Genomic DNA, 26,575 nt, shown 5'->3' with positions numbered 1-26,575 from the left:
AAATAAAAATTCAATCATATGAGACAAACTGAGGGAAAAAGCACTCAGTACTCCAACTCTTCGCCTGTCAAGATAAAGGAAAAATATGGCTATACAGGATGGTAAATAACACAGTCAACAAAAAAAGGGTTCTTTTTCAAAGATGTCACCCCATGAAACGGGGACGTCGAAACGCCACAGGCCCTAGATGCACCTCGAATCCACGAGGCTGGGAGAGCGAGCGGCATCCATTGGGGTCCATCTGAAACAACTCCGTGGTATCCTCCGTATTGTTTGATCGATTCCCAGAAATAGCGCGCTTAGTAAGTACGCTTGAAAGGTGGGACAGGCTTGCACTCAGCCTCATCCAGAGTGTTAGCCTCAACGGCACGGTAGCTAAGCTTGACCTCGCCGTGGGGCTTCTTCTGCCAGGAGAGGGTGTGCTTCATCCAGTTCTCGTCGTCACGGTCGGGGTAGTCCTCACGGGCGTGAGCACCACGGGACTCCTTACGGGCAGCGGCGGAAGCGGCAGTTTGGGTACTGTGGTATTCATGTTAGCAAAGAAAACGGTGGTCAAAATGTTATCAATCTGGAGATACGTACGCGCAAGTCAAAAGGTTGCGGAGTTCGAGGGTCTCAACAAGATCGGAGTTCCAGATCATGCTGCGGTCCTTGGTGCCAACCTGGGAGTAGAGCTGGTCGACAGCGTTGACCTTCTCGACACCCTCGTCCAAGCTCTCCTGGGTACGGAAAACGCTGACATCAGTCTGCATGGTCTTCTGCATGGCGTTGCGGACTTCGTGGGTAGACTTAGGACCCTCGGCAGTGCGGGCGTAGTCGAGGTCCTTGATGGACTGGGCACCGGCGTCGGAAGCGAGCTCCTTGTGGGGCTTGCCGGGAGTGGCGATGTCACGGACACGGTGAGACACAGCGCGACCGAAGACGATCAGATCAAGCAGGGAGTTGGCACCCAGGCGGTTAGCACCGTGGACGGACACACAGGCGGCCTCACCACAGGCGTACAGACCAGGAACGACCTTCTCCTTGCCGTTCTCATCCACATCCAGGACCTCACCAGTGTACTTGGTGGGGATACCACCCATGTTGTAGTGGACGGTGGGCAGGACGGGAATGGGCTGCTTAGTGACATCGACACCGGCGAAAATGGAGGCGGTCTCGGAGATACCGGGCAGACGCTCGTGGAGAAGCTCAGCGGGCAAGTGGCTGAGCTGGAGGTAGATGTGGTCCTTCTCGGGTCCGACACCACGGCCCTCACGGATCTCCAGAGTCATGGAACGGGAAACAACGTCACGCGAGGCAAGATCCTTGGCGGTGGGAGCGTAACGCTCCATGAAACGCTCACCCTCGGAGTTGAGCAAGTAACCACCCTCACCACGGGAACCCTCGGTGATCAGACAACCGGCACCGTAGATACCAGTTGGGTGGAATTGAACGAACTCCAGATCCTGGTTAGGAAGACCAGCACGAGCGACCATGGCCATACCGTCACCGGTACAGGTGTGGGCGGAAGTGCAAGAGAAGTAGGCACGTCCATAACCACCGGTAGCCAGGACGGTGTGGTGGGCCTTGAAGCGGTGCAGAGTACCATCCTCCTGGTTGTAGGCAATGATACCACGGCACTCACCATCCTCCATCAGCAAGTCGAGGGCGAAGTATTCGATGAAGTAGTTGGTGTTGTGACGGAGAGACTGTCCGTAGAGAGTGTGCAAAAGAGCGTGACCGGTACGATCAGCGGCAGCGGCGCAACGGTAGGCCTGGCCACCCTTACCGAACTCCTTGGACTGACCACCGAAAGCACGCTGGTAGATACGTCCATCCTCGGTACGGGAGAAGGGGCAACCGTAACCCTCAAGCTCGCGAACACTGGCGGGGGCCTCGCGGGTCATGTAGTGAATGGCGTCCTGGTCACCAAGCCAATCGGAACCCTTCACGGTATCGTACATGTGCCATCTCCAGTCATCCTCGTGCATGCTAAAGGTCCAATTAATACCGATTGAGCTATGAATTCTGGAGGCAACCTACTTTCCAAGAGCAGCATTGATACCACCCTGGGCAGCGACAGTGTGACTTCTTGTGGGGAACAGCTTGGAGACACAAGCGGTGTTGAATCCAGCCTCGGCCAGACCGAAGGCAGCGCGCAGACCGGCACCACCGGCACCGACAACGACGGCATCGTACTCGTGATCCTGCGCAGGTGAGATTTAGTCCTCCATCCCATCCGTTTAGCAGTGTTGTCTTACAATGATAGGGTACTTGTCGGTCAGGTAGTTGAGGGACTCCTTGCCGCGCAAAGGCTGGTTGGCGAAGATACGGGCTGGCGCAATAGTTGGTTAGTAGTGCAAACACACGGCAGTAAAGATTGCAATGCTTACAAACTGGCCTTGAAGACGAGAAAAGACGTCTCTGGTCCCGCAAAACGCGGGAAATCTGGAGAAACGAAATTCGTCAGTATGGGTGTTGGCAGGTGTAGGCGGGCCGAAAATCCAATTACTCACCTTGGATGCAGGAGCTAGGCTCCGCAGGCTCATGGAGCTCATGATGGATCAAAAGAGAATATCCCTAATGAACCAAAAAAGACTAAATGACACCGGAGGTCGGTGGCAAGCTTAAGGAGATATTGAATAGCGAACTCCCTTCAAGGACACATTCTGGAGTCTCGGGGTTTCGGGAGTAGAAAAAAGATGACTAACCATTCTCGCGGGGAGGATCGGGGCCGACAGCAGCCAATCAGCGTTCGCGCAATCCAAAGCAACCCGAATCGTTTTGCCGGCGAAGTATTCTAGTTGCCGGAATCATTTGGTAAAGCCGAGGTGTTGATGGATTTATACTAAGTTGGTTTTGAGGTTTATTGTGACCTTGCATTTACATATATATGTCTTTCATGTTTTTAATGACCTCAGGAGATATGTTTTTGCAAGATACATCTCACTGAGGGCTATTCATATAGCCCGTAATCCCCTCAATAAGAGAGTTGTACTGTTGAGGTGTGGATGATCACATTGTTATAGCTGTGGTCTGGTGCAAGTGAAACAATTAATTACCACCAAACAGCCCTAAACAATATGCCAGATCTACTTTATTCAATTTGAAAGAGAATTTGGTACTACTCACACCTTCCTAGTAGCTAGGCAGGACCTGCTGGTTATACGATCAAACATGGCCTGGGATCAAAGAAGATTGGTTTAGATTATAATGCATTGACCTGGAATAAACTCCAACATAACAAAACAATTGTTGTTCATACATCCCATACACCATGCAAAGTAAGTCGGGATCTCTCTAGTTGTATTGCATGTATGTCGCCGTCGAGTTAAACTTCAGGTTACCCTTGATGACCTTCTCCACAGACGCCAGGAAGTCCTTCTCGGTGGCCACCTTGCGGCGAGCACGAATGGCAAACATACCCGCCTCGGTGGCAACACTGCGAAGCTCAGCACCTGTGGCGTTGGGGCACAGTCGTGAAATTAACTCCCAACGAATGTCTCGCTCAACGGACATGCTCTTGGCGTGAATTCGGAGAATGTTTGCACGACCCTCGACATCCGGCAGTGAGAACTCGATCTTACGATCGATACGGCCAGGACGCATCAAAGCGGGGTCAAGTGTGGAAGGTCGGTTAGTAGCGAACATAACCTTGATGTTACCACGAGAATCGAAACCATCCAACTGGGTAATCAGTTCCAACATGGTTCGCTGAACTTCGTTGTCACCACCAGCGCCATCGTCGAAGCGGGCACCACCGACGGCATCAATTTCATCGAAGAAAATGATACATGCCTTTTTGGTACGGGCCATCTCGAAGAGCTCTCGGACCATTCGAGCACCCTCACCAACGTACTTCTGCACCAACTCACTTCCAATGACACGAATGAAGGTGGCATCTGTCCGGTTGGCAACTGCACGGGCGCAGAGGGTCTTTCCGGTTCCGGGGGTCCGTAGAGCAGAGCACCCTTGGGCGGGTCGATACCAAGGTTCACGAAACGTTCTGGCGATAGCAAGGGCATCTCGACGACTTCTCGTAGCTTTTCAATTTGTTCTTTGCAACCACCAACATCGCCGTATGTAACGTCGGGCTTATCCTCGACTGTCATCATCGTCACGCTAGGGTCGATCTTTGGGGGCAAGGGCAGCATGATCTGGTACTTATTGCGGTCGACACTAGACAACCAGGTTAGCCACAATACACAACAGAAAAAGGCCATTAACTCAAATCACTTACCCAACTCTCATTCCTTCTTCGATATCTGTGGGACTGACGCGCTCTCCTAGGTTGACAACAAACTTGGCAATCTGCTTGACGTTGATCACATATTTGCTCTTGTCGGAGTCTTTCTCGTCCTGGATAATCTTCGTACACCTTGCGACCTGCAGCGGTTGTTCCTCCGCCATACGTTGTCGATCAGCGGCAACATCCCAGAGGTGTGGAGGTGCGAGACCAGTGTCGGATTCCTGTGAAAGCGTAAGCTTCCATTGTCCAAGGGATCGGGACAAGTATTCACCTTGACGCCGATTTTCTCATTGACGCTGTTCTGTTTGTTCTTGATATCCTTTTCGAGCTTCTTCAGTGCGTTCGCGTAGGGTGCCGCACCGTAGGTCTTGAGTACTGCGATATCACTTGTTTGAAGTGTTAGTCAAATCATTATCATCGCGCATTGCGTGAAAATGAAGCAAAACTCGGCACCACTTACTCGTCTGTGAGGGGTGTGATCTTCTTCTCTTGTTCCTCGTCGTCTGCGTAGGTCTTCTGGTACTTCTCCCAGTTCTGACCCGTGGCGCTAGGCATATTGAAAGGTATTGACAGCTGACGGCCTTGCTAAGGGAGGGTCCGAGAGATCAAAAAAACCAACAGGTAGAAATAGATATGCAAAAAGCTGATTTAAAAACAGAGTTGAGTGGGAAAAAGATAGATGGGGTATTGAAAGAGCAACGGTGATGTAGAGAGCTGTGGTGGTCGAGCTAGCCTCACTAATCAGGTGCCAAGCTTCATCACCGCCCCAGAACCTCGCAGAATTTCCTTGTGTGTCCTCCACCACAACAACCCAACTACCTCCCTTCACTCATTTTTTACGGTTCATTTTGAAGAAAGATTCTCAAAATGGCAGCCGCAGTTTCCCAGGGCAATGGCGGTAACAACTCCTTCAAGGTGTGATACCTCAAAATGATGTGTGTGAACCGCTGATTTCTGATTGCGTGCAGGACAAGGAGAAGCCGATGGCCGTGCGGGCCTCTAACATTATGGCTGCTCGGGGTATGTATCTTTTCGCGGACTAAGAGGGACTCTTGCTGACATTCAAATAGCTGTCTCCGATGCCATTCGCACAGTATGCTTGTTCAAAACCATCTGAAGATAGCTTAATGAGGGGCTAACCAGGAAATATAGTCGTTGGGACCCAGGGGTATGGATAAGATGGTGAGTACATCCCAAGTATTGTTTATCTACATATATGCTTATATTTCCCTCTAGATTCAAACGCCAAAGGGACAGACCATCATTGTACGCAGCCTACCTCCATTCGACCATTGCCGACCCCCCAACTGACCCCCGCAGACCAACGATGGAAACACCATGTTGAAGGATATGAGCGTGATGCACCCCGCTGCCCGTATGCTTGTCGATCTGAGTGCTGCGCAGGATGTGGAAGCTGGTGATGGAACGACCTCAGTAGTTGTCATTGCTGGCAGTCTGCTCGGCGCTGCCGAAAAGTTGCTGTCCAAAGGCATCCACCCCACTGTCATCTCCGAGTCCTTCCAGAGAGCCGCCGGTGCTGCCGTCGAGATCCTCCACAATATGTCCCGCCCCATTAACCTCTCCGACCGTACCACCCTCCTCCAAGCCGCCTCCACTTCGCTCTCTTCCAAGATCGTGTCCCAGCACTCCGGACTCCTGGGCCCCATGGCCGTTGACTCCGTCCTGAAGGTATGCGACCCCAAGACTGCAGAGAATGTGGACTTGCGCGATATCCGTATCGTGAAGAAGGTTGGAGGTACAATTGAGGACAGCGAGATGGTCGATGGTGTGGTGCTCAACCAGCCCGTGATCAAGAGCAGCGGTGGTCCCACAAGAATTGAGAAGGCACGGATAGGTCTCATTCAGTTCCAACTGAGCCCGCCCAAGCCAGACGTATGTTAACCCACACCTTGAGCTTAGGTGGGGTCGAGACTGACAATTACATCTTTAGATGGAGAACCAAATTGTGGTAAACGATTACCGCCAGATGGACAAGATCTTGAAGGAGGAGCGCCAATACCTGCTCAACATGGTTAAGAAGATCCAAAAGACCAAGTGTAATGTCCTTTTGATTCAAAAGTCCATCCTCCGTGACGCGGTCAACGAACTTTCCCTGCACTTCCTTTCCCGCCTCAAGATTCTCGCCATCAAGGACATCGAGCGTGATGAGGTCGAGTTCCTCTGCAAGTCTCTCGGCTGCAAGCCCGTTGCCAACGTCGACTCTTTCACCGAGGACAAGCTCGGTACCGCCGACCTCGTCGAGGAAGTCCAGGCATCCGGCGCCCGTTACGTCAAGATCACTGGCATTAAAGCTCCTATCACCGCTTACAACCAGACCGTCTCCATCGTTGCCCGCGGTGCCAACAGCCTCATTCTTGACGAGGCTGAACGTTCCTTGCACGATGCTCTGTGTGTCATCCGCTGCCTCGTTAAGAAGCGTGCCATGATTGCAGGTGGTGGTGCCCCCGAAATCGAAGTCGCCCACGCACTCGCCATGCGCGCTCGTGAGCTCACCGGAACCGAGGCTATCTGCTTCAAGGCCTTTGCCGATGCCATGGAGGTCATCCCCACTACTCTCGCTGAGAACGCCGGTCTCAACTCTATCAAGGTTGTGACTGAACTTCGTCACCGTCACGCTCAGGGCCAGCATAATGCTGGTGTGAGCATTCGCAGCGGTGGTGTGAAGGATGATATCACAGAGGAGAACATTCTGCAGCCTCTGCTAGTCAGCACCAGCGCGATTGAGTTGGCTGCGGAGACTGTGAAGATGATCATGAGAATTGATGACATTGCTCTGTCGCGGTAAACGCCTTTGGCGGCGGCTAGCGAGAGCTGTATGATGGAAAGCGATCTCATTCGCGACCAGTAATTAAAAAAATATCCCGTTTCTGCATAGAATTACTCTCGCACAAATTCTGAAATGGCAGCCCTTGTAGTAATAGGTTTCTAAATGCCTTGGTTTCCACCATATATGTACCTATATACCTAGGTACCTAGGTATATGTTGACTTCTGTAGACTCATTCCATGGTTCCGGTATCTTTCAAAGTTACTTTTATAGAAGAACAGATCTTATTTGATTTGATCTTGAATTCTCGGGAAACGTTGCAGGTATCCAATTGGTTGGAATATATCACAATATATATCACAATATCTTAGCCGACTGCACCGATAATCCTCTAATTCCCAGTATTTCAACATCTAGATCAGTCTAATTCGAGCTTCTCGCCACAGAAATACCGAAAACAGAGTTGAATAAGGATAGAGCTAAATAGATTGAATAGCTTCTTTGTCCACGCCAAGCGATAGCCTCGGCGCGTGACTAGGTTTCACAAATATCCCCCAAATTTTCAAGTCAGCTCTCACAATCATTAAGAACCAGTATCGAGTATGATATCTGAATTGTATATGAGCTGAAGTTGATCGACTTTGTGTATATATTCTGTTATAATAGCGCATCGGTACTCAGGTACTCGGGAATTAGCGATAAGATAGCGTCACGGACGTCAGCTCCCGCCGCGAACTCCGATCACCAATCCAACAATCATGGGGAAACTCGATGAAGGGACCCCAGAATCCGTACCGCTAACTCGCAAGCGGTCGGAATCAATTGCTTCGCAGACTTCAACCGAATCCGACCTATCGATCGCCTCCGCAGCGTTCATGGAGGGTTACAAGGGAGGCAACACTATACCGATAGACGGAGACGGGGAGAGATACCGGGATCTAGAAGATGGAGGAGAAGAAGGGTCAGATGAGCCTCTTATAACCAACGGAAAGAAGAAGACAGGCTCGTCAAATCGTCTGCGCCAGATTCTCTGGTTGCTCGTGCTGCTCTGTGTCGGCGGCTGGGTGCTTGCCTTTGTGCTGTTTCTAACGCAGAAACGGCCCGATGCCGCGGCACTCTCATCTATATCAACGGTGGAGATCCATGAGCCGGATTCTGCGACCGGTGGCACCAGCTACGGAAAGCCCGTGACCCTTCAGCAGGTCTTGACGGGCGCTTGGCAACCCAGGTCCCACGCAATTTCTTGGATCGCCGGTCCGAACGGCGAAGATGGTCTTCTGGTTGAAGTAGGCGAGAAGCAAGATGCATATCTGCGAGTGGAGGACATTCGCAGTAGTAAGGATGCTGTCAGCAACCTTGAGACCAAAGTGTTGATGAAAAAGAGTTATATATGGGTCGATGGCAAAACCTACCACCCAACCAAAACATGGCCAAGCCCCGATCTGAAAAAGGTGCTGGTGATGACCGACGCTCAGTCTAATTGGAGACACTCGTTCTTTGGGAAATATTGGGTGTTTGATGTGGCGACGCAAAAGGCCGAGCCACTGGACCCTGGCAACCTGAGCGAGCGAGTCCAGTTGGCAGTTTGGTCGCCCAAGTCCGACGCAGTCGTCTTTGTTCGCGACAACAATCTTTACTTGCGTAAGCTGGGTTCCTTGGAGGTCACCCCCGTTACTAAAGATGGCGGCGAGGACCTCTTCTATGGAATTCCGGATTGGGTGTATGAAGAAGAAGTCTTCCAAGGCAATACTGGCACTTGGTGGTCCAACGATGGGAAATTTGTCGCGTTTCTTAGAACAAACGAGTCCGCTGTGCCTGAATACCCTATTCAGTACTTCCTTTCTCGGCCGTCAGGAAAAGCGCCACCCCCAGGGCTTGAAAATTATCCCGAAGTCAGGCAGATCAAGTACCCCAAGCCAGGCAGCCCGAACCCAATCGTTAACCTCCAGTTTTATGATGTCGAGAAAAATGAAGTATTCTCATTTGACATGACAGATGACTTCGACGATGCTGAAAGAATCATCATTGAGATTGTTTGGGCGTCTGAAAGCAAGGTCTTAGTTCGTGAGACCAACCGCGAAAGCGACGTTGTCAAGATATTTGTGATGGACACCAAGGCCAGAACTGGCAAGCTTGTGCGGTCGGACGACATCACAGCTCTTGATGGTGGTTGGGTTGAACCTTCACAGTCGACCCGGGTCATTCCTGCTGACCCCGAAAATGGCCGTCCACACGACGGCTATATTGACACTGTTATATACGAAGGTTATGATCACCTGGCGTATTTCACACCCTTTGAGAACCCCGAGCCTGTGATGCTGACCAAGGGGAACTGGGAAGTTGTCAAGGCCCCATCGGCTGTGAACTTGGAGAAGGGCCTGGTATATTTTGTTGCTACAAAACAGGCCCCAACTCAACGTCACGTTTACTCGGTCAAATTGGACGGGACCGACCTTCGCCCCCTGACTGACACAACTAAACCCGGCTATTTCGACGTTTCGTTTTCCGACGGCGCCGGGTATGGTTTGCTCAGCTACAAAGGGCCGGCAGTGCCGTGGCAAGCCATTATCAACACCCATGAAGATGAAATAGATTTCGAAAGCATCATTGAGGAGAACGCCGACCTCGTCAAGATGGTTGAGGATTTCGCTCTTCCGGCAGAGGTGTACACCAATGTAACAGTTGACGGTTACACGCTCCAAGTCCTCGAACGCCGTCCTCCACACTTCAACCCTGCCAAGAAATACCCGGTGCTCTTCTTTTTGTATGGTGGACCAGGTTCGCAAACAGTCGACCGCAAGTTCCAAATCGACTTCCAATCGTATATTGCCTCGAGCCTGGGTTATATTGTCGTGACTGTGGACGGACGCGGTACAGGCTTCATAGGCAGAGAAGCACGATGCATTATTCGTGGTAACATAGGCCATTATGAAGCCCATGATCAGATCGAGACCGCCAAGATTTGGGGAAGCAAGAGTTACGTGGACGAGACTCGCATGGCAATTTGGGGCTGGAGTTATGGTGGCTACATGACCCTGAAGGTGCTCGAACAGGATGCAGGCGAGACATTCCAATATGGCATGGCCGTAGCACCAGTGACTGACTGGAGGCTCTATGGTACGAACATCTTATTTCTCCATTATTTTCGTCAACTAACCATATGCCATTTCCTTCTCCCGCAGATTCTATTTATACGGAACGTTACATGCATACCCCGGAGCACAATCCTTCGGGCTATCAGAATTCCTCAGTGAGCGACGTCGAGGCCTTGAGCAAGAGTGTTCGATTCTTGATTATGCACGGTGTTGCCGACGATAACGTTCATCTTCAAAACACTTTGGTATTGATTGACAAGCTGGACTTGGCGAACATTGACAACTATGACATGCAGGTCTTTCCTGACTCTGATCATTCCATCCAATTCCATATGGCGCATTCACTTGTTTACGAACGTAAGTCAATATGTGTTGTTTGCACTTACGACCTAAAAAGGAACATACGACCTAAAAAGTAACATGGCTAACTTATGACCAAGGTCTCTCGAGCTGGCTCATCAATGCGTTCAACGGCGAGTGGCATCGTATCGCGAGCCCACGACCTACGCCAGTATAAGAGAGGGTTTGCGCTCCCACATTGACCTTCGCGTTTCGGGATAATCTTTCTGTCTCTTGTGTGCCAGGTCTTCACCTCGTTTACACTAGGCACATATATACGTAATATCTGGAACAATGGATGCATATTATAATTAATTTGCATTTCGTAATTAACACTAAGAATCAATAGGGGACTGTAGTCGCTAGGTATTCCTCAATTTCTGGACATGTCAAACAAGAGCTGGTATAAAAAGTCAAACAAAAATATTGACAGCTGGCTTTTCCAAATATTTCCAATGGCTCATCCCGAAGACCATATGCGACACCGGAGAATGCAAATATAAACAGAAAATGCGATGAGAGAAGTATACAGAAGGAATGCATTATGTGCAGGGGAGGAATTAGGCAGAGAGGTCAGGACGAGAAAGGACTGGGATTGAGCCCACCAGCCTTGATGAAGTCCTCGCGGTTGGCGACGCTGACATCCGAGTTGCGGTACGGCGTGAAATCCTCACGTTGCAGGCCCCGCAGCTGTTCTCGACCAGCGGTCGATACGGAGCGCGCATTGGACCCGGCGCGGGAGTGGGAGTGGGAACGGGGACTCAGCACAGACAGTCTATGGTTTGAAGTCCACATGGGCGATCTGTTACCTGGGGAGCTGGTATTGGACATCATAGACTGCCTCGGTGCAAATACAGGCAGGCGAGCAAAGGACTCGGTATCCGTGGACATGTTGCTCACGCTCATGAAAGAGATATCGGACATAGGACGTTGGTAGCCACCACGACCGGGGAGTTGAGAGGTAGTGCTGTATAGTGTGGAGATACCGGACTGGGCAGATGAGCGCCAAGAGTTAACAGCGCCGCGGGGAATCGTGATAATCTCTTCATCGACGCCTGTTTCGATGGCAGCTGCCACGTCGGCGGGCTCGACCGGGTCGCCTGCAGCGCGGCTGGCCATCATCTTGGCGGATTTACCAATCCACAACATCTGCTCGTGTTCGCGGAGGTAACGGTCACCGCTGAAGGACTTTTGCACGATCTTGCGGGTCATCATGCCGAGCTTGCGGCGGTGCTCGCTCTTCTCATACATGCGGCGGGTGATAGCTGCCACCTCTTCTGCTGTGGGAGCGGATGTCAGGACTGGTGCGGGAGAAGTATCCTCGCTGTGTTTGCTCCATTCACCCAGCATCGCAAGCATGCCAATCTGGGCCTTTGCGAGAGCGAGGGCATCGTTGGGTGCAACGACAGCACTGAACCGAGAGAAGTCATCTGGGTCACTGAGAACGCGGAGGGAAGCACCGACGTCCGTACAAACAACCGGGGCACCAGTAAGAGCAGCTTCACCCAGAGCAAGAGGAAGACCTTCGGACAAAGAAGAGTTCAGGAACAGCCATGTGTTTTCCAGGACCTTCATAGGGTCAGCAGTTCCACAAAGTGTGACTCGGCCGCGAAGACCCTTGGAAGCGATGATCTCTTGACATTCCGTGGAGTATGTTGGGGCTTTGTCAATGGCACCGTAGATGTCCAGATGGTATTCGTCGAACTTCCACTGGTTGATGATGATATCCGCAGCAAGAAGGGCAGTCTTGATATCCTTGGCATACCAAACATGGGACAACATGGTCACAGTGGGACGCTCAGACTTGATTTCCTTGACCGGGGAGAACTTTTGCATGTCAGTGATACCGTTGACGACGGGATCAATCTTTCGGCGGAAGGTGTTGCGGTGCTCAATCGTGCCTTGGCAGGTACCAATCTCAACCTCCCAACCGGGGTTGAAGAAGTCTGCACAGGGAAGAATGATATCTGCGTGGTGGAGAGTCAAAACAGACGTAATGCGCATCAATCCGAGGAGAGCGTTCCGAACGAAGGGCGAGAGCTTGCACAGAGCGGACGACAGGCAAAGATTGGTTTCACGCCAACTGATGGCATGATCCCAAATTTGAAGGGTACAATTGCGCTTGATCTTGCATACAACACCGTAAGAGGCACTGACACTGTGATGCGAGGCTTGGAACGTGGAAGGAATCTTCTCAGGAACCGGGATCGAGAAAATGAAGAGGTAGCGGTACCAGAGCTCCAGGGCGACATCTAGAGATGCCAGGGTGGGAAGCTCGGTATCAAACCATTCGGATGATGGCATAGTGTTCGACATTTCCTGAGTAAGCCATAGCTCGCGCCAACTCTGCTTCACCAACTCGCTGTTCCACACTTGGGTCCAATGACGGGACTCCTGGAAGTATGTGTTCAGGTTGACCAGCGCTCGAGTTGCTTGGTGAATGTCGGATTTAGACAGGTGAACAGCGCGAGCGCCCTTGACCAAAGCGGTAAGAATCGGAATGAAGTTCATCTTGATGTCAAACTCGCTCGCAGAAGTAACATTCTCAACCTCAGCATCCAACTTGTTATGGAACAGACCGTGAGTCGGAGTGAGGAAATCCATACCCCAAAGTGGGATGAGCTTGAGAGACTGGATGTTCTGCTCGGTCTGATGCTTGGGGACGCCAAAGTCGTTTGCAGACTCACAGATCATGTGCCACTTGATAGTTCGCAGAGAGTTGATCATGTCTCGCCGACAAGCGGAGACACCACCACCTTCATTTGGCCAAGTGCCATTATCAGCTGCCATGACATGGAGTGTCTTGTCAGTATCGGTACCGAAATTCTTTGAGCGAGTATTGACAACAGCGTCACCACCAGGGCCAAAGTTGAGCAAATCAGTAATCTTCACAGCGAGTGGTGTCCAGCTGGAAATATTGTCATCCAAATCGGCACTGGCCATGATCGCATCGGCACGGAGATCCATATACTTCTTTGCAGATCCAAGGTTGCCCCAATCACGGCTGCGCCAGTAAGGAGCGAGAACCTTGTCTCTACGTAGAATGCGGTCATCCATCCAGCGGACAATGATAGCATCAAAGTCAACGCGGTCCTTCCACGCCTTCCACATCAACGAACGAGCTCGGGAAGTTGAAACCACAAAACGCTTCTTGGTCATTCCCAAGGTTCGAGTAAGCAGGTTTGATTGAAGGCTGTCACAGTAGAAGAAGGGGTTGTCATGCACAAAGCTGGTGTACTTGGGCTTGGCCAGGACACCCAGATAATCGTGCTCAATCATAGGCGGGGTCTGTATCTTTTGCCCGTTGATAGTGGTGAAGATTGTGGGATGGAACTTGTGATCATATAGCCAGCGACTCTCATAGACATCGGCACCTTGCACGAAGCTAGCCTCGGTAACCTTGGAGTGGGGAATCCAGCGCTCGACCTTCTCGGGGTGGCGGCGGGGAGCCGCACACCAAGACACCGTGCAGCTGATATGAGACAGGACGAACTCGGCACGTAGCAACTCATCACCAAAGCGAGGATTCTTGCGATAATGATACTTGAAGCGGATAAGATTGCCGTCCTTCATGTAGGAGCCGGATTCGATGAGACCCTTGCGGTTATACTGGACACTTTGTAGATGGTTGGGTCCAGACACGCAACGGCGTCCCAAGGGAATGCGAGAAGAAGACTTGCTTCCGAGTTTGAAGGCCTTTTTGCTCGGGGATTGGTAATCGTAGTGGTATTCGTTGGTCACCTTGCCGTCCTTGAATTCCTGCTTGACAAGCAGATGCATTTCACCTGAGTAGGTGCTGACGTATTTGAGAGACTTGACCTCCTTGGGCTCGGTCTTGTGCTCGCCAGCGTAGTGGTAGATCTTGAAGCCACCATCGATTTCGTGGTGCCTGAAGGCTGTAAAGGTACCCTCCAGACTCTGAACAATGACCCGGGTTTTCTTGATGTGGATTGTCATGCCCTTGGTTTCCTCCCAGAGTCGCTTGACGTTCTGGCGACCATGGAACAAAAAGAAAGACAAGCAGAAATCTTGCATAAGCTTGGAATAGACCCAAATCATGTTCATCAAAAAGACAGTGGGAACACGAACAACCGTTGGGAGGTTCTGAGTGACGTAGTTGAATTCTCTCTGGAACTCTGGATCTGCGACCAAAGCCACAACGAAGAACTTGACCATTGTTCCCAGCTTGTGATAGACATAGCTTGCGGGGGACCTGACCATCGACAAGGCTAAAGGAAGCTTTCGGGGCATGTAGGGAATGTACTTTGAAGTCTCAGGTTCCTTTGGAAGAGCTGCTTCGCCAGTTCCCCAATGAGCGTAGTCCAGGACACTAATAGCAGTGGCGGCTCCGAGATTGCAACGGGCAACATGAATATCAAGGTCATCAGTGTCAAATTTGCAAAGACTCTGCTGAAGCCACTGCCGTTGGCTGTTGGAAAGACTGCATTGTTGTCCCAGGCAACGCTTCAGCAATACATCACGCACTTCGGTCGGCAGCTTATCCCAGTGGATATCAGCCTCGAATCCTAGACACAGCTGACGAAGAAGTTCCTTCTTAGCCCAGCGCACAACTGTAGAGGTGTTAGCCTCCTCGCGTAGCTGGCGAGCCATTGTGTGCGTGACACCTCCGGAGACAATTGATCCTGCAAGCGATGCATATTCGTGAGGAACACCCATCATCAGCTCTGTGACAGCATGGAGCAAAGTCTCAGCAATGATTTGGCAGTTTGCACTGATATCGAGACGCTCATCCAATAGGCCGCCGACGGTGATGGCTAACTTCAATTGGTTCGTTCCCGTACTACTGCAGCTCAAGGCACGAATGCCAGGGCCAAGAGAGCCAGGAGAGACAAGCTCAATGACAATGTCGCCTTTTTCCCACGAAGAGATCGCAGTGTTGACAATATTATTTGAGAAGGGGAATGCCTCCTCAATCCTGAGCTCTTCTCTGCGTGAAAGCAGAGCACTCTTGATTTCAACACCAGGATGAACAGCAGGGTTCAGCTTGAACCGCGAGTCCGAAGGCAGCAGCAAGTAGCTTTCAAAGAAAGTTTGCAGTTCCTGCTGGGACCACTCGGGGTCTGACCACGGGGTAGTGAAAGCGTGGAAAGTCCGGCCAAGTTCAATCGGCGAGTCCACCTTGTTTGGCATACCCATCTTGGAGTGCCATACCGAGAGGATGGCGACAGTCCAAGTGGCAGTTCCGAGTCCGATGATTGGGCCGTACTGGAAATGAGGCACGCAAACATTCAACGCAATTCCGAGAGGCAAACCGATGCAGATACCAATGAGAAGAGGCTTCAGCGCGTGAGGACCCGTGAAGATCTTCGTGTATTGATACCAGATCAAACCAGTGTAGGCCAAAATATAAGAGAAGAAGATGATAAAGCCTTGCTTCGATTCCTGGAATGTCCAAATGAGAGCGGTAGCAAGTGCCAAACTCCAGACGTGCCACAAGAGGAACCTGAACAGAACCCGCCAGTAGACCTTTCGGCGGAGTTGAATCTCTTTCTTCTGAGCGATTCTAATATCCTTTGCAGACTTGACACAGATAGGGGCTTTGCTACCGAGAGCATCGTGCAATTCTTGAGCTTTAGTGTCAATGAGCACAGCTCCAATCAGATAGTAAGCAAGGGCAAAACCGACAGCCAATCGGTTGGCATCGTTGTTATCCTTGGAAGCGTTGGAATCGTTGGAAGGGCTAACCCCAACACCCACAGTACTAGCGCCAGCAAGACCGAGCATATGATCGCCGCTAAGGAGTTGTACCCATCTGTCGAGAAGTGCGATCACGAAGTAGAGAACACCACATCCAATCTCCTTGCTGGACTGGCGCCAGTGAACAAATGCGTTGTGCAGACGCAGACCTTTCTGGGAGTTGCGCAGAGTGTCGAGCGCGACCTTGGTCTGAATGTTCCAACCTGAGCTGAAAGGAATGGGACGGGGAACATCTGCATGACGACAGTACCAGTCGAGAAGAAAGTTGGTTGACTCCCAGTCTTTGGCGAGCTCAACAACCATTTTATCTTTGGATGCCTTGGAGAAAATGCCACGGCTCGTCTCGGCGATGACATCCTTTGATAGGGCTTCTCTGGCCAGCTTGAGGGCAGCTGGGTCGCTCAAACCCGCAAAGACCTTTTCATCATCGTTTCCATAGGCAGTGATGTACCATTTTCGGATCTCAGTATCATCAGTGCGTCGAACACTCTGATACCAGGTAACCCACTTGGAAGTCACGTTACGAAGACAAAGCAAAAGCACACCGATGAAGACATAGATGATGGCGAGATAGATGACGGAGTCATGGCCGGCCCAGGCCGTGATGATCGGCGACAAGAACAGGATAGGAATGCAGTAGATGATTGGCTTGCGACCTGACAAAAATGTCGAACCTGGATAACTGAAGCTTGCAAGGGAGGCAAAGGTCGAAAAGTAGATTGTCAGGGCGATCAAATAGAGGTAGAAAATTATACCAGCGCGAGGGCCCCGGACACCGGAAATGGCGATGAAGCCAACCAATCCACCAGCCACAGTGAAAGCGATACCAGCAATCAGGCGGATGAGGACGAACATGTTCGCCGCTGCGAAGGCCATCGAAATGAGGTAGTAAGGGCCACCGCATGCAATCCAGGTACCAATTGCACCAGAAAGAAGCAAAGAAATCATCAACGCCATGGTTGCACTGTCTTGCTCTTCGTAGGACATGGCAGCAGAGAGATAAAGGCCACGGCCAATCATAGTAAGGAGGATGATATCGATCAAAGCTGGAATGGCGAAGACACTCAAGAAAGTGAAACGCTGATAGCCACGCATAGCCTTCGGTTGCTCATCGGGATTTACATCGATCTGCGCTCCGGCGTAGGAAGTAGCAAGTACAGGAGCACCGTTCGCCCAATTCGGCGGCTGGTGGTGGTTATAATAAGCTCTGAATCGGTCGGAAAGCAGCTTTCCGAACACACTGGGAGACACGTCAAAGTATGCTTCACAGCGAGATCCAAGGGCAAAAGACTCAGCAAAAGCAGCAGCTTGGTCTGGGTGGTTGTTGAAGAGAGGATTGCGATCTGTCACTTCCGCGTAGATCTCATCAAATGCACCTTTTCTCGCAGCACAAAACAATGCGAGGGCCATCATATCCACATAGGCGTCAACGGAGCCGCCCTGGAGAAGCGAGCAGAGACCACTAGTGATAGCAGCAAGCTCATCTTCACGGCGGTTTCTCAGAACATCGAAAAGGACGCTCTCGACTTGGCGGAAAAGATCAAGGCAAACGTTCAGCGAGGGGTGACTGCATCCTTGGTCCATGTACCAGTTGATCCGAGATGTAATCAATTCCTCAGCAGAGGTAGACTCTTCAAGATATCCAACGGTGTTGAGAGCTTTCAATTGGGCAAAGGAAGGAGCATCCACGAGTTGCTTGCGAATGTAGGCGCAGATAACGTCGGAAAGCTCGCTCTGGACGTCAGTGAGAGACAAATGCTGCAGGAGGAGCAGACGCTCTTCGGGGCTGAGAACATCGATATCTTGAATCAGTCGACGAGGCAGGCCAGTCTCCGGGGAAACATCCTGGGACCAGGTTGCAAAAGTCGCTTCTGCATCAAAACAGACATGCCGAGGGAATCCTTTAGCCGAAAGGTAGGTGTGAAGAATAGTACCAGCCAATCCCTGCGCATTCTTTGATACGTAGATCTCAATACCGTCGTCGTTGTCCATTTCGAACACAGACCAGAAGCGGAAATCGGAGCTCTTGCGTAGACCGGAATCGAGACAAAGGTTGACACGCAAAGTATCTTTAGATGCCCAGTTAGCAAGTTCTTTGATTGAACCTGCCAGGTGGTGGTCATCATGTGAGAGGTCCAGAGAGTCATAGAATTGACGCAAGAGGATTCCAATGCTCTGGATCTTTGCCGTAGGAACAGGATGAAGCAGGTTGAGGGCTTTGAGACGTTGTTGAGACTGAACGATTTCCGCAAAGGCCAGTGGCGTGGAGTCAGCACCGAGTGGGAAACAACCGAGGGAGTTGTAGGCCATTCCTGACATCGAGATAGAGAGAGGGCTGCCCTGTGATTTGACCTGTGCGACCCACTCTGGAGGATCGCGAACTCGGGCAGTCGGACTATCTGGAGCTTTGGAGTCGTATTCCGACGAATCGAGCAGTGCATCCACAGTGGAGAAAACCGGCTTGAGAACATCCCAGCCATCCTTGCTATCGGGCGAAGGCAGAATGTTCAGGTTGGCACGCCAGATATCGTGGGCTTTCATCATTTCCGCTTCCTTTAGCCAGCCGAAAGCCGGCAGAGGTTCGAGGGTCGAACAGTTCAAGTCTGCGTCGTGAAGGGCAGATTCGGTGCCGATCCATGTAATTGCGCTGTAGAAACCGCACCACTGAATAGACCGGCGAACGATGGCATTTGGAATAGTCGCATTGTCATCGACTGTTTCCCAGGCCATAACGACAAAGTCTCGCATACAAGACTCGGAAACAAATGCCTTGATGGTTGCTTGTAGCTCGGTCATTTGGAAGTAGTCCCGCTTGTCGCCCTGGGGCATGATGCTGGCGTTGCGAATGACCAAGCCAGCGACGGCATCGCTTTGCACGGCCTTTCGATCCTTCAGGAAATTCGGGGCCTCCGTTTCGAGGTAAACTGCCAGACCGAGGCTGCTGACAGCCTCTAGCAGCTTTCTCCGGGCGGTAGGCTGTAGCACATTTTCCCAGTTGGCGAACAGAATGCCAGAAAATGCAGAATCGTGGAAACTGCTTGCTAGCAGTTCTTCGACCTTTTCAATGATAGCCAAGGGGGACGCCTTTTGGGATAGTATCTTGGCGAAATCAACACGTCCCAGCACCTGACTGTGCTGGTGTCTCAAAATAGCTTGGGCAACACCCGTTTTGAACGGGTCCACAATCAAGACGTCCCATTCTCGCAATAGCCTCTTTTGCGAGGCGGTAGGTGGGTTTTCAAAGCTTCCCAAATATACTCCAAAGCTTGCGGGCTTTCCCTTGGGCGAACGGGTATCAACCAAGTTAAGTTCTCGGTTGGCTAGTTTGCTGAGACGGTTCAAGACGTTTGAAGAGACAGCATCGGATGGCGGTTTTGTCTAAAGATAAGCCCTGATTAATACCCAATCTGCCCAAGAACTTTGTGGTTATATCTTACCTTATAGTATTTGATAATTCTTCTTACTCCCGAATATATGATCGATGCAGTGCCGATAGTGATAGTGAGCAATAGTACTCCAATAAATATCTAGGTAAGTGGTTAGCAAATCCATGTTAATGAGCTCACCAACGAGAACGCGCACGCTTCACGTCAAGTTGTAAAGGGAACCAAAATCAACATACAAATTGCCACCAGTGCCCTTTCATGGCATCCCAGCCAAGGGGATTTGGCCTGACTGGAAGGCGATCCGTCATTTTTGGTGAGGTTGTGAGTCCTCGACTCGATTAAATGTTCGGCGCAGTATCAGAGCTTGGAGATTAGAATCACCAAGTAGAGGTGAGACCTTCTCAAACACTCAGGCGCATAGCGATATTAAACGAGTGACTGATCGCAAATAAAAGCTAAAGGTGAACAAAAGTTTGGAGAGGTCTAAGGGAGCTCAAATTGTAGACAAGGTGATCAAGGTAAAAAAAAGAGTAGTGGGGGGATTGCTCAAGTGAATATCCACTTCTCCAAACCGCATAAGTAAAGTAGACAAGTTCGCCTCCCAGGGTTTCCCTGTCAGTTGCTGTGTCAGGGGGGAGTAAGAAAACAGAAAAAGAAAAGAATTTCTATAACTTCGCCTTTTTTAGACTAATTAGGACAAAGGTAAAAATTATAACCGGATAGAAGTCTAAGCGTCTATTATTTGAAGCAACGATCTGGAAAACACGGGGCAAAAATAGCACACTAAAGGTTCTGTTAGATGCAGAACTAAGAAAGGCCGCTACCAGACCGCACCAGGAGTGGCCGATGAGACAAGGCCTGGTGGAGCCAAGTACCATGTCTAGTGCATGTACAGCAAAGCCATGCGATTCACATCGTGGGCAATTGGAGGCACCTCGATCCAACCTGCTGGGGCGGTTACCTGAGCACAACACACAACTTGTTTGATTTACACTGTTCGAACACATCTTCTTTTTTTTTTGTGTTCTATTGTTATTTTTCTTTACTGATTGTCGATATGTATCTATTCCAAGCCGGATTTCGCCTGCTTAGCGTGTGAACTAATAATAATAAAAAATTCGAATGCATGATGTTAAACACGGCCTAGAATTATCGCAGTATTCTGCAGTGGCTGGATAAGACAGACCAGGAATAGTCAGGTCTTGGCAGGAAAAAAAAAGAAAGGAATAATTCATCATAAATGCACTGGAAAAAAATCGAAATCGAAATAAAAGCCTGTGCCAACAAAGAATTGGACTTAGAAAAAAGACGTACAAAAGTTACTAACCTTTAAGGGGTAAGGTCCCGGCGGAAATCGAAACAAAACACGGCAACCCCGTAAGGCTGTGTAAGTGAAAATTACTATGTAATTCTAGTATTGACGGTAAATACATACATCTCCGAAATACAACCGAATACGAAATCCACCTCCCTAAATAGGTACACAAGGTACACATCGGTTATCCCAGTCGCTTCCCCACGCCAAGGTTAGGACCTGACGGATCTACCCCTGACCGATACGCCTCTGTATTTTGTAAGAGCCCCAAGTCGAAGTGCTTCGGATTTAAGAGGTCTTTGCGTCGGGGCCGAGCCCCGAACATGCAGAGTATTTTCATGTTTTCATTTCGGAGCATTTTACTTTCTCTATGGCGTTCTTTATGTCTCGGTTAATCGATCAATCGATTCGATTGCCTAGTTTCGATGTTTCCCCAGTTTATTTCTTTAATTGATAATTTTTTATTCCGAAGATAGAATAGAAATTAAAATTTACATACGAAGTAATAAATAATTATAATTTTTAAACGTAAGCCATGGCTCACCCTGCAGTACATAAAATTTCCCAGGCCCTGCCAAGATTAATTGACGATTGACCAATAGTAAACCCAGCAAAACTGTGCCAACACTTACGGATGTCTCAATCCCCCCCCCCTAATTCACAAATCACCCGATCTCAATCCCGAAATAGGAGCATTTCGCCTTATGCTCCCCATTCTAGAGAAACCGAACGCCACATGGAGACCCATATGGAAAGACCGAAGTGAGATTTTAGATCCATTCGGCATTATCTCACACCTAATTTACACATAATTTAACGAGTAGACACAACAGGCGATAGGTCTTTGCGCCTTGGCCAATCTCCACATGGGTTCTATAAAGGTTATGATCCTCTTATGGGATGATACAGGTCAGCTAAGTCCATTCGTTCTGCATCTCGCATTGCATTTCCCTAGCTGTCAGTCGTTAGTGTCGTCGACGTGCATATTGTGTGACCCCCCCATACGCGTCCGTGCCTGGTCAAGATCACGATGGTTGCCATTCCAGTCTGGGCCTTGAAGATCGGCTGTTTCTATGGACTTATAACCTGCGACACTGCCCCGGGTGTTTGGCCTGAGAACAATCCAACTGTCATTGCCTATCACCCTCCAACTTCGACTCCCTCTAGTATTCCTAGTAGTTCGGGTGGAGTGAGCTCAACTGCTGTCGCTACTTCTGTTCCCTCGTTGACCCCCTCGGTCTCGGTTTCCGTCTCTGTCTCGGCCTCTACCCCAATTGGTAGTGGTTCGTCCATTGTAACCGTTGCCCCAACCAGCACCCCTGGTGCTTCCACTTTCGTTACCCTTACCACTTCCGGTTCCGCTTCGAGTTCAGTGATCGTCACTGTCCCGTCAGGCTCTTCCACCCCTGCTCAAAGTGGGTCTTCATCTGTCTCCTCAGGCTCCGCTTCCAGCTCTGTGGTTTCGCCTCCTGGAAGTTCTTCCGCTAGCGCCTCTCCTTCATCTGCTGCTTCTACCAGCCCGGCTGCTTCTTCCTCTGCATCCAACAGTGTCTCTTCTTCAGCCACTGTTCCCCCAGGAAGCTCTTCTTTGAGCATCCCTGCTTCATCGTCGGCTGCTTCTTCATCGGTCGCTTCGTCTTCCGTTGCTTCATCGCTCGTTTCCTCGTCAGCTGTTTCTTCATCAGCTGTCTCGTCTTCGGTTGCTTCGTCCTCTGTCGCTTCCTCTTCTGTTGCTTCCTCTTCTGTTGCTTCCTCTTCTGTTGCTTCCTCTTCTGTTGCTTCCTCCCCGGTTGCTTCGTCCTCGATCGTTTCCTCGTCGGCTGTTTCTTCCTCAGCTGTCTCGTCTTCTGTAGCATCTTCCTCTGCTGCTTCATCTTCCGGGGCTTCATCTGCACCTGTCTCATCAAGTGCTTCGTTGACTACTCCCATTATGTCTTCCACCTCTATCTCCATCTCGGCTTCTGCCTCAGCCACCCCGCTGAATCACGCCGCCGTTGCAGCCAACATTCTGGTCATTGCCAGAGATGCTGCTTCCGCCGGTGTCGCCAGCTCTGGTCTCAATGGATATGGTATTCCATTCACCACTCTGATTGTTCCCTCCGCCGGTGTTACTCTTCCCGATCTTAACGGTACTGCCGGAGGAAACTTCGGCGGTATTGTCGTTGCCTCTGAAGTCAGCTATGACTACGGTACCCTCGGCTTCCAGAGTGCCCTGACCACCGATCAGTGGAACCAGCTTTATGCTTACCAGCTCGAGTACGGTGTTCGCATGGTTCAATACGATGTCTACCCAGGCCCCAACTACGGCACTACCGCCCTTGGTGGATGCTGTGACACTGGCGTTGAGCAGCTCGTCTCCTTCACCGATACCAGCGACTTCCCCACATCTGGCCTCAAGACCGGTGCTGGTGTCAGCACCAGCGGTTTGTGGCACTACCCCGCGACTATCAGTAACACCACCTCGACGAAGCAAATTGCCTCTTTTGCCGCCACCACTGGATTCACCACTGAAAGTGTTGCTGCTGTTATCAACAACTTCGATGGCCGTCAGCAGATGGCTTTCTTCATTGGATTTGACACCACCTGGAGTGCTACTTCCAGCTACCTGCAGCACGCATGGATTACCTGGATCACCCGTGGTCTGCACGCCGGATACCGCCGTGTCAACCTGAACACCCAGATTGATGACATGTTCCTCGAGACCGACATTTACTCTCCGGCTGGCACTACTTTCCGTATTCGCCCCGAGGATTTGACCAACGTTGCCACCTGGACTGATAGCATCAACGCCATCATGCCTGCCGGCAGTTCTTACTTTGTCGAAGTCGGTCACAATGGTAATGGTAACATTGAAAACGCTTCCGACAGCTCAGACCAGGGTTGGGACACTTGCGGTGCCGCTATCGAGTACGATGGACCCGTTGACACCGCCCTTGAGTTCCAGAAGCCCCTCGGCACCGGTACCAACTTGTGGCCCAACACTCCTACTGTCTACGACTGGACCTCTACCTGCAACTCCATGGATGAACTTCTGCTTTGGTGGACCACCGAGAGCAACCTCAACAAGTTTGGTCACATTTCCCACACCTTCACCCACGAGGAGCAGAACAACGCTACCTACAGTGATGTTTACAAGGAGATCAGCTTCAATCAGGCTTGGCTCAAGGCCGTCGGTATTGACAAGGCTACCAAGTTTACTTCCAACGGTATCATTCCTCCTGCTATCACCGGTCTCCACAACGGCGATGCCCTCCGCGCCTGGTGGGTTAACGGTATCACTAATTGTGTTGGTGACAACACCCGCCCTGTTCTCTTGAACACTGAGAATGCCATGTGGCCCCTCTTCACCACCGTTGCCGCCAACGGTTTCGATGGTATGCAGGTCAACCCCCGCTGGGCCACTCGCATTTACTACAACTGCGATACTCCTGCTTGCACCGTGGCTGAATGGATTGCCACCTCTGCTGGCTCCGGTACCTTTGACGACCTCCTTGCCACTGAGAAGGCCGATACCATGCGCCACCTCTTCGGTCTGTACCACGATCCCTACATGTTCCACCAGGCCAACCTCCGCAACGCCGATGTCGACCCGATCACCATCAACGGTGTGTCTAAGAAATACTCCATCCACGAGGCGTGGGTTGAGACCGTGGTCCAAGAATTCGTCCGCCTCGCCTCGTGGCCCATTGTTACCCTTACTCACCAGGAGGTAAGATAAAGAGCCCCGTTTTCCATCCCATAACCTTGACTTCCCTTGCTGACTGATTCCTTGCAGATGTCCGCTGCCTTCCTGGCCCGTTACAACCGCGACCACTGCGGTTACGCTCTGAGCTACGCCACCAGCAACAAGAAGATCACCGCGGTCACCGTGTCTGCCACCGGCAACACCTGCACTGACCCCATCCCTGTCACTTTCCCCGTTGCTCCTACCAGCACCCAGGGCTTTACCACCGAGCAGCTCGGCAGCGACCCCCTGACCGTCTGGGTTAAGCTCTCTGGCTCCCCTGTTACATTCACTCTGTCTACCCCCATTTCCTTGTAAGAAGTTTGAGGTATGACTGGCCTGTCTTGACTTGACAAGCCGATCTACTGTCAACTTTCTTTTGTTGATTGCCTCTCTTTTTTTCCCCATTTTCTCTTGTGGATATCTCTTCAGATGTCAATAATGGTTTCTATATATGCAAAGCAAAAATTCCTGCTTTTGTTGTTGATACGAAGATTGAACGCCCTCCCTAATGTCTGGAAATTTCTAGTATAGCTATATGATAATATACGTTGATTCTTTCGGAAAACGATCTATCCTTCTTCAGTAGTTTGTAGATATCTTCATTGAGAGAGGACATCGTTTCGAAAAGCGCTTCCGAGCAAGTTAACTGGCGGTCTGACACCGGTGGACGGGTCAGCAATCCCGCACTGCAGGTCCCAAGTAGCAGTGTCGACAACGTTGTGCCAACCACGGAACCGGACCCCTTGTGTGAAGTCCAGTGTACTACCAAACCAGCACAGATTACTGGAAAATTCTTTCATTACAAACTCACCCCACTGAGCCTTGTTCCCAAAGAAAAAGAGAGAAAACTCTGATCCTATCGATGAAACTCGGCCATCTCTTGGCAAGAACTAAACGGGTCAAGTCCATCCCATCTAGACCCAAAACAATGCGCTCTAACAACACTAAGTCTAATTATGTCTCTAAACATATCCCGCTCTAAACCACCATCGCCACTCTATCCATCCGACCCAGCCGGAGCCCCATTATCCACACATCTGAGCCCGTGCCAAGCGATCCCTCGGAAAATTAACGATCATGTCTCGCAGCCGGTGGATGCAGTAGTAAGCCAGGTAGCAATAACATAATGTAACCGAAACTACGTGGAGCCACCTGTGCTTTCCCCGTCGCACTGCAATGTCTGATGATTCCTGCTTACACGCATCCACTCTACATGCAGGGTGCATACACAGGGCATTTACGGTGTATCCGGGGAGGGGATATACGAGGCTCGCCTATGCAGTCTATGTGTTAATGACTCAATTGGGCCTGGCATGGGGAGGCTCAACACCAAATTCGGTATAACGGACCGCACAATGGTGCCATTTCGGAATATGGTCTGGAATAAATATATTTATCAGCGAAGCCACTCGGATCCGGGGTTATGCATGGTACAAGGTAAGCAATATGTATGATGTAGGGTATATGTATATGCCCGACGCTTGGATTGACCTCAGATTTTGGTGCTTACTCCAACTGTCAATTCCGCTTTGACTTTCAATATTGACTTTCTTTCCCTGCAACTTGAGTGCGGAGAGGCAAACTTTTTCTCTTAAAAAATACAAGTGGAGAAATACCTAGGTATATTTTGAATGAGGAAAGACGGGAACGAAAGGTCTTGCTAGCGTGCATATCTAGTACAGTATCTCCATCTGAATCACTTGGGATCAAACAGGTAAGGTTCAAAGTGGTGATGACTTGTCAGACTTGCCGAATACAACACCGTCAAAGTGCTGAATATAATCTTGGCGCGGCTGAGGCTTTCAATCTCAGACAAGAAGCCTCTCGTAAATCACCTCGTACAAAGTGAGCTTTTTAATTGCCAAGCCCCGCAGTGCTGTCTCAGTAAGCGGTTGTGGCGTCCAACGGAATATCGGGAATGGAAAATCCGACGATTGGGTTATTTAGTACTAGATTCACAAATTGACGGATCAACAAGAA

General features: G+C 50.5%; 6 protein-coding genes across 6 annotated transcripts; 3 read left to right on the top strand and 3 right to left on the bottom strand.

Annotated features, from left to right (window-relative positions):
* Positions 1 to 299: 299 nt before the first annotated feature.
* N7529_006460 (Succinate dehydrogenase subunit Sdh1) lies at positions 300 to 2,537 on the bottom strand (the record flags this gene model as incomplete). Its single annotated transcript, XM_057241987.1, has 5 exons — positions 300 to 519; positions 583 to 1,971; positions 2,023 to 2,186; positions 2,241 to 2,314; positions 2,492 to 2,537. The coding sequence occupies 5 exons, from the start codon at positions 2,535 to 2,537 to the stop codon at positions 300 to 302; spliced, it is 1,893 nt and encodes a 630-aa protein (XP_057097346.1).
* A 742-nt stretch (positions 2,538 to 3,279) lies between these two features.
* Positions 3,280 to 4,783, bottom strand: rpt1 (proteasome regulatory particle base subunit RPT1; the record flags this gene model as incomplete). Its single annotated transcript, XM_057241986.1, has 5 exons — positions 3,280 to 3,896; positions 3,950 to 4,158; positions 4,220 to 4,449; positions 4,500 to 4,614; positions 4,689 to 4,783. The coding sequence occupies 5 exons, from the start codon at positions 4,781 to 4,783 to the stop codon at positions 3,280 to 3,282; spliced, it is 1,266 nt and encodes a 421-aa protein (XP_057097345.1).
* Positions 4,784 to 5,095: 312 nt separating this feature from the next.
* On the top strand, positions 5,096 to 7,034 carry N7529_006458 (chaperonin-containing T-complex subunit CCT4; the record flags this gene model as incomplete). The annotated part of the gene is made up of 7 exons (XM_057241985.1): positions 5,096 to 5,143; positions 5,197 to 5,248; positions 5,299 to 5,321; positions 5,381 to 5,410; positions 5,465 to 5,494; positions 5,549 to 6,121; positions 6,180 to 7,034. 7 exons carry the CDS (start codon positions 5,096 to 5,098, stop codon positions 7,032 to 7,034), a joined length of 1,611 nt encoding a protein of 536 aa, XP_057097344.1.
* Positions 7,035 to 7,773: 739 nt separating this feature from the next.
* Positions 7,774 to 10,627, top strand: dapB (dipeptidyl aminopeptidase dapB; the record flags this gene model as incomplete). The annotated part of the gene is made up of 3 exons (XM_057241984.1): positions 7,774 to 10,132; positions 10,198 to 10,467; positions 10,551 to 10,627. 3 exons carry the CDS (start codon positions 7,774 to 7,776, stop codon positions 10,625 to 10,627), a joined length of 2,706 nt encoding a protein of 901 aa, XP_057097343.1.
* A 395-nt stretch (positions 10,628 to 11,022) lies between these two features.
* gtb3 (glycosyltransferase family 4 protein) lies at positions 11,023 to 19,861 on the bottom strand (the record flags this gene model as incomplete). Its single annotated transcript, XM_057241983.1, has 3 exons — positions 11,023 to 19,545; positions 19,605 to 19,694; positions 19,790 to 19,861. The coding sequence occupies 3 exons, from the start codon at positions 19,859 to 19,861 to the stop codon at positions 11,023 to 11,025; spliced, it is 8,685 nt and encodes a 2,894-aa protein (XP_057097342.1).
* A 2,037-nt stretch (positions 19,862 to 21,898) lies between these two features.
* agd3 (putative extracellular serine-rich protein) lies at positions 21,899 to 24,910 on the top strand (the record flags this gene model as incomplete). The annotated part of the gene is made up of 2 exons (XM_057241982.1): positions 21,899 to 24,577; positions 24,644 to 24,910. The coding sequence occupies 2 exons, from the start codon at positions 21,899 to 21,901 to the stop codon at positions 24,908 to 24,910; spliced, it is 2,946 nt and encodes a 981-aa protein (XP_057097341.1).
* Between the last annotated feature and the right edge of the window lie 1,665 nt (positions 24,911 to 26,575).

The sequence above is a fragment of the Penicillium soppii genome, assembly GCF_028829465.1.
Source record: "Penicillium soppii strain IBT 18220 chromosome Unknown utg000005l, whole genome shotgun sequence".
NCBI lineage: Eukaryota > Fungi > Ascomycota > Eurotiomycetes > Eurotiales > Aspergillaceae > Penicillium > Penicillium soppii.
The sequence above is the reverse complement of the archived record's forward strand: the minus strand, read 5'-3'. Positions and strand labels throughout refer to the sequence as shown.